The 7,117-nt window shown below is 43.0% G+C and overlaps 1 protein-coding gene across 6 annotated transcripts in view; it reads right to left on the bottom strand.

Moving 5' to 3' along the window:
* Positions 1-288: 288 nt before the first annotated feature.
* The window catches only part of Lrba (LPS responsive beige-like anchor protein), a 547,775-nt gene continuing 540,946 nt past the window's right edge, over positions 289-7,117 (bottom strand). For 4 of the 6 annotated variants that reach the window (XM_031374244.1, XM_031374245.1, XM_031374248.1 and 1 more), the window contains 2 exons: positions 5,987-6,138; positions 289-1,410 (listed from right to left, as the gene is read on the bottom strand). In XM_031374244.1, the coding sequence (XP_031230104.1) occupies positions 1,320-1,410; positions 5,987-6,138 (243 nt within the window). In that variant the 3' untranslated portion in view covers positions 289-1,319. The remainder of the gene's footprint in view (positions 1,411-5,986; positions 6,139-7,117) is intronic. The other 2 variants (XM_031374247.1, XM_031374249.1) reach the window with 1 other exon arrangement.

The raw sequence follows: 7,117 nt of genomic DNA, 5'->3' as shown, positions 1-7,117 counted from the left end.
GCAAGAGAAAGCATTCATGTATTTTGTCACAGGAATCTCTTTCATTGGTTACCACTCAAAACCTGAGCAGAATCTGAGTGTGGCATTGTTTTGTGAATAGTTGTCTGTGTTTGAAAATGTTTGGATGAAAATGACATTTCCAACAACTTACATACGAGTTTCATTTTATTCTGTTCTGTCAGGCTGAGTTTGTCATTGTAGATCTTTGCTTTAGAGAGCATCTACATGTGCAGGGGAAGAGAGGTTCAGACGAGCTGCATAGGAAGCAAAGACAATGTCAGTTTCCACTCAGGTTCACAACATACAAAGAATTTATTTATGTCATACAGACCTCTGCTCAAATATTTTCACAGAATTCCATACAGCAATCTACTAGAAAAAGTAGAATTATATGACACCAAAATAACATTGTTTCTTGATACAAATTACTAGTCAAAAAGAAGGTAAAGATAGTTTCATAACAAATAGGGGTAAGGTGGCTGCTGCTCAGACTGGTCGCCTCTGATCTCGAGCCAGGACTGTGGGCCAGTGGTCATGGGGAGCCCTAGCTGGCTCTGCCTCTTAGCAGGGCACTGGCGACCTTGGGCAGGCTTTGGTACTTACAAAGGTTGTGAGCCCAAGAGCGTTTCCATCATTTCACCCTTTGCCACGAGGACGACAGATCAGGAAAAGCAGTGAGTATTTATGATTGATAAACTTAGATCTTTGCTGTTTAATACACGGCAAAACAAGTAGCCTCCTACGCCATGATTTTCTAGGTCTAACACATGCTTGAAGAAGAAGAATATAGAAATAACTCACTGAGATATTTTAAATTACATGTCATAATTTAAACATTACTATTAAAACCCTAGAAATGTTAGCACTGAAGAAGCACAATTGTCTAGAAAAATACAGGACCCAGTACAGAATAAATTCCCCTGTTTCAGTATTTGGACCCATTTCCCTATTGCTAAAATCATATTTCTCAAGATTACAGGTAAGTGGGAAATGGTTTTTCACACATAGCAAGAATTAGTGGGATTATTGGCTCCACTGTCTGTATCCATAATTGGTGAAAATAGACTTTTCATTATGACTAAAAATATAGATTTTTTTTTTTTAAACTACAGAAACCAACAGCCAGTTTTCTGCTTGTGCTGTTCCCCACCCCCCAAATGTCAAGCAAAGTCTACAAAAATAGCAATTAACTTTAAAAAATATTTTGCTTGTTCAAGCAAATTTAAGTTACATTCAGATGTGATAGCTATTTCTATAGAATGGTGTTCGAAGTCCTTCCTTGCTTGGTCTGAAACGGGATCACTGTGCATTTGTCACCATCAGTAACGGGTTTGGTACTCATGATGCCAGCGGTTAAAGTCGTTGTAAAACAGAACAATGCTTCCCGACGCCATGCCAGAAATGATGCACCTAGAGGAAGATGGAGAAGGCTTGGTTACAGGGATGCATTTTCTGCTGCCAGCGATGGCTATGGTGCACTTTTCTTGGTAACTGAAATGTAGACTCAAATAAGCTCAGTGCATTGGTTTTGACAGCACAGAGACCATCCATAGTCTGTGAAAGGTTCAGATACTGCTAGAATATGCAGCCTGTCAGTGAACTGTGAATGGAATCATTTTTACGGCCTGCTGGAAACAATTCTTACAGGCATCAGAGGTTGCCACTAGAGGAAGCACACATAGTCAAGGGACGGTGGGGGGGGGGCAGAGGGATGGGGTGAGGGAGGAAGGAAGGCAGGCTGCCTGGGCCAACCTATACTCTGATCCTTGTAACACAGTGACCTGATGTAGTGGTCACTAGAGACAGGAGCTGCTTGCTCTCCTGTCCTGAGAAGATGGTGGAGGGAGAGATGGACAGTAGCCATGGGGAGCTCTGCTACTCGAGCCCTTTCCCTGCACAGTTTAGTTAGGACCAGTTCTTAAGAAGTTATGCTGAGTACCTTCCTGTAGTTCATATTGAAACTAGAAACTAGAACCCATCAGTACAGAAGGCTAACACAGAAGAGGCAATGAAGATCAAACTCTCATAGCACATGGACCCACCGTGCAAATGGTAAGCCCTTCCACAGCCAGTTATTACATGTACAGAGATTAAACCTGGCCAAGTGGAGTAAAGAAATAACCCAGGTACATGCAGTGTACAGGATATTCATTTTAGAAAAACAAGTGGATTGAACAAATGAAAAACAAAGTCCTAGGCAAGTAGTAATAGAACTTAAGTGGCCATGTCAGAGGCCTTAGTCAAAGGCACTGTGGCAAGAGACAGCGACACTAAATGTTACTACAACACATTACACATCTGAGGCCCAGGAAGACATGGAGCAAATTGCATGGAAGGAAGGGGAGAAATAGATAGTTTTCTAGTCACTGGAGGCTTTAAAATCCTACTTTGAAAAACATGTAGAAAAGTACACGAGCCATACAGACCGAATACCAAACAAAAAGAGCAAATACACGCATGGTTTGCCAGGACACGTGTGCTGGTTTGAAGGAGCTTATAGGGAGTGGCATTATTAGGACAGGTGGCCTTGTTGGAGGAAGTTGTATTATTAGTGGTGGGCTTTGAGGTTTCAGAAACTCAAGCCAGGCCCAGTGGCTCGCAGTCTCTGCTGCCTGTGGATTCTCAGCTCTCCAGTCCCACATCTGCTGGCATTACAGCCACGCTTCCCACCATGATGATAATGGACTAAACCTCTGAACTGTAAGCCCTCTGTAAGCTTACAGAGTTTCCTTTATAAGAGTTCCATGGTCACAGTGTCTTTTCACACCAATAAACCCTAAGACAAGACAGAACAACTTCTGGTATAACACTTGTATCGTGTTTAGTGATTTAATGTGAAACCATGCACAGTGTCTTTTATGAGCCTGACGGAATGAACTAGAAGTCAGTAACAAAGTGACAATTGGAAAATGCACATGGATGAACATTACCAATGTATCTAAAACCAAACAGAAACCACACCAACACAGGCTACAGCAAGGGCAGAGAGGAGAGGAAAGGTGTAGCCATAAACACATTGGAAAACAGTCTTACTGACCTAGCTGTAGACTTTAATGACATAGAAAAAGAGTAAACTGAACCCAAAGCTGGAGCACTTTAAGGAAATAGGAAATAAAAATAGTATTTTAGATAAAATAGAGCTGCTGAAAAGATCTGCAGAATTGATACAACTTGAGCTAAGGATGATGTTATGAGACATTATTAGGAATAGTTGCACAACATCCCCAATGAGGTGTACAGATGTACTCGGTAAAGTACTGTAGGCCACATAGTGTGGTAATCCTACCAGGAATTTAAAGGAAATTACTACTCTTTCAAAATCTTCCAAAGAATGGAGTAGAAGAAACCCTTCAGTGTTTACCATTTTCCTGATACCAAAGCCAAAAAAGGAAAAGATAAAAGAAAATCTAGCAACAACAGAAATCACTAAGCAACATAAGACCAATAGTATTTTCTTGAATGGATACTGATGCCAACTGCTAGCAAACCGAATCCATTAGTGTCTTATAAGGATTAAATATCATGACTGAGAGTTTCCTCTGGAATATAAGTATAGTTCAAGGTGTAAAACACACTAGAGACTATTAAAAGCTTACTTGTATCTCAAATGACAAAATTCAATATCTTTACTATTAAATAACTTCAAGTAAGAGTGTTTATGAAAACCCCCATAGAGCCGGGCAGTGGTGGCACACACCTTTAATCCCAGCACTTGGGAGGCAGAGGCAGGCAGATTTCTGAGTTTGAGGCCAGCCTGGTCTACAGAGTGAGTTCCAGGACAGCCAGGGCTACACAGAGAAACCCTGTCTTGAAGAGGGGGAAAAGTGCTTTTGGGCTGGAGAGATGGCTCAGCAGTTAAGAGCACTGACTGCTCTTCCAGAGGTCTGGAGTTCAAATCCCAGCAACCACATGGTGGCTTACAACCATCTGTAATGAGATCTGATGCCCTTTTCTGGTGTGTCTGAAGACAGCTACAGTGTACTTACATCAATAAATAAATAAATCTTTAAAAAAAAAAAAAAAAAGAAAGGAACCCTCTCCCCATAGCTAACAATCCTACCAAGTGGTGGAAAGATGAATTTTTACAGCATTAGAACAAACTAGAACAAACTAAAGATGGCTGCCTTTACTGCTTTTATTCAATATGATGCTTGATCTCCCAATATAGCTACTAAGCAAGGGGCAGGGTACATTTAAATTGGGAAGAGAAAATGACCTGTCACAAGGTACATGGTCTTACATGTAGAAATCCAAAAACACAAAATTTAGTGCTTAAAAATAAGCTCAGAAAAAATCAGGTACTTTGTTTTATTTTTTAAAGACAGGATCTCTCTGTAGCCCAGGCTGCCTTGAATTCATAATCTCAGCTATAGAGTGCTGGGATTACGGGTATACACCACGATGCCCTGTAGCAATTTTATATGCTAACAATCCAAAAGAGAAATTAAGAATAATTAACATTTGCAGTGGCATTAAGAAGAATAAAAACTTTAGGAATACATTTGAGCAAGGAGACAAAGCTTATTACTGGAGACCAGAAACACTGCTGGGAGAAACGAATGGAAGCACCCATGTATGTGGTCTGAAAGACAATATGTTAATACCATTGTCCCCAAGTGATCAGCACATTGCTGCAATCCCTCTCAAATGAAGTCTTTCACAATGCAAAACACTCGAAAATTTATGTGAACCTCAATGCCAAATGGCCAGGTACAATCCAGGAAAAAGGTAAAATTGTACCTCACAAAAATTGTATGTTTAAAGACCATTGATGAGAGTGGAGACAGCGCAGAGGCTGCTGATGGGGCCAGAGAGCCCTTCACACTGTGAGTGGAATCAGGGTTCTTCACTGCCGGTTACCATGTAAAATTGTAGGAAAGTTCAGGAATTCTTCAAGATACTACAATTACCACATGGCCCTCCAATTCCACTCCTAGGTACAGCCCTGGAGGGGCTGTGAGAAGGAACTGAAGAGGAGAACTGTACAGCACTGTTCACAGTAGACCACAAATAGACAAAAACAATCCAAGGTGCCATAGGTAGATAGGCAGACACACACATGACAGTCAATTTCTCCTAAGGGGTGGCGGGCAGAATTCTGACACATCACAACATGGAACCCTTAAAACATGCTGAGTGAGACAAGCTGCTGTGTACTGGAGGTGCCTGGAAAAGGCAAATCCATAGAAGATGTGATGTGATGTGAGCAGGGCTGGGTTGCAGTGAGGGAAGTGGATCTCCGTGAATGGACACTCTGGAATGATGGAGGGACTGTGACGGCTGCTCAACACGGTGAATGTACTCGATGCTATAAAACCCCATCAGAAGTGGTTCAGATGGGAAGTCTTATGCATACATTGTCATAACAAAAATCAGAAGTAAAAAGAAATGAGTATATTTTAAGTGTAAGTTGCTAGATAAGCAATATCCACCCCAAATCTATAACTTGAGAGGTTTTAGGATATTAAATCAGATCTCACCAGAGGCAGACAGAAAAGGTGTTTTACAGTATACATATTTACAGCCTTTAAAAATCTTGTTAAAGACACAGAAAGCTGGGGCTGTGGAGGTGGCCTGGTGAGAAGAGTGTCTGCTGTGCCTGTGTGAGGACCAGAGTCAGACCCTAGCACTTACCGTCAGCACTCTGGAGGCACAGATGGATCTCCAGAGCAAGCCAGGAGCTAGCCCAGGTGGACAGACTTTGGGGTTTTGTCCATACATGTGTGAATACACGTGCATGCCTGTGTGGATACACACACATGCGAGCATACCACACACAAATGTGCGGCAAGCTTGATGGCAGTTTCCGAGCCTTTGCGGCTTCAATCCTCTCTATTCTTGAGAGCCCAGTTTTACCTAAGAGTCATCAGGAACTTGGACTTTGTACAGTGTGCAGGACTCTAGTCCTCCACCAGCCCTAGGTCACTCAGTGATTCCCGCCAATCTTCAGTGACCCGTGGCAGATCAGGGGTCTGGTGTCACTTACCTCTGGTCGAAAGAAAGGGCCATGGCCCGGATTCCAGCATCACAACCTGGGTAGGCAAAGAGCTGCTTGAGGTCCGACACCTGCCGTACTATCACCACCCCGTTGTCTCCTCCTGTGAGCAGGTACTGCCCATCTCTGCTCAGCTGTATGGCCTGTGAGACAGGAACAGTCAGTGGAGACTCTGCTCTAGGGAAGTGGGCCTGTGGGGCATGGCATGTGGCACAGTGTGGAAGCAAGCCGTAGTTCTTAGGACACTGAAGTGTGGAAGGTCTGCAACTGTCCAGAAGTCAGGTGGACAAGATTAGGCAATACTAGTGTTATGGGACTGGTGCTGCAAACTCAGTTCTGCAAACATTGAGTGAGCACATTATGGGTGGGACAAGCACACTCTCAAGTGCCCCCTAGACGCACTTGCATACTGAGCGAAGCCACTGCCTTTCTTGACCTGGCCAAGACAGACACAGGCAGCTACTAGGTAGTGCTGGAGATGACAATGAAGCCGCAGCTCCCCAGAATGTCAGGCCCCAAGCTGCCAGTATTGTAGCCCACCTCGTGGTCAGCTCTAGGCTGTGGCTTGTCTCTTACCTGTAGAACAAGTAAGCTTGGCTTGGGATTTTTTTTATATATATTCTGTAATATCCCTTTACTACCTAAGAAAGCCTGTGGGCAGAGTGCAGACTATTTATTTCTTCATTTTATGTGACAAATTTTTGGAAATGTGGTCTCATGGAGCACAGGATGGCCCTGAACTCTTTATAGCTGAGGGTGGCCTTGACCTGATCCTCCTGTCCCCATATCCTGAGACTCCTAGCAAGCACCAGTACTCCCAGGTCCATGGACATACTGGCAGGCATGCTATCACTTGACCTATATCCCCAGCTTCATTACTTTTTTTAATTGGTGAGAAAAAATTCAGTTTCATTAATACTATGGATTCTTAGTATAAATGCTTAAAAATAAGGTTTTGTCAGGACTCAGGAAAACCCTCTCCTATGACCACTTTCATAGGACATAAAGTATATAACAAACCTAGACCAGGTGTCTTTTTCCCCTGACAGGAGGCCCTGCTCTACTGCCACTGCCACAGTCTCCCCTGCCCACTGTCAGCTGATCTTCTCTTCCTCATCAACT

This window comes from Mastomys coucha, unplaced genomic scaffold, assembly GCF_008632895.1.
Source record: "Mastomys coucha isolate ucsf_1 unplaced genomic scaffold, UCSF_Mcou_1 pScaffold16, whole genome shotgun sequence".
NCBI classification, from domain to species: domain Eukaryota; kingdom Metazoa; phylum Chordata; class Mammalia; order Rodentia; family Muridae; genus Mastomys; species Mastomys coucha.
This window is presented reverse-complemented; position numbering and strand designations above follow the sequence as displayed.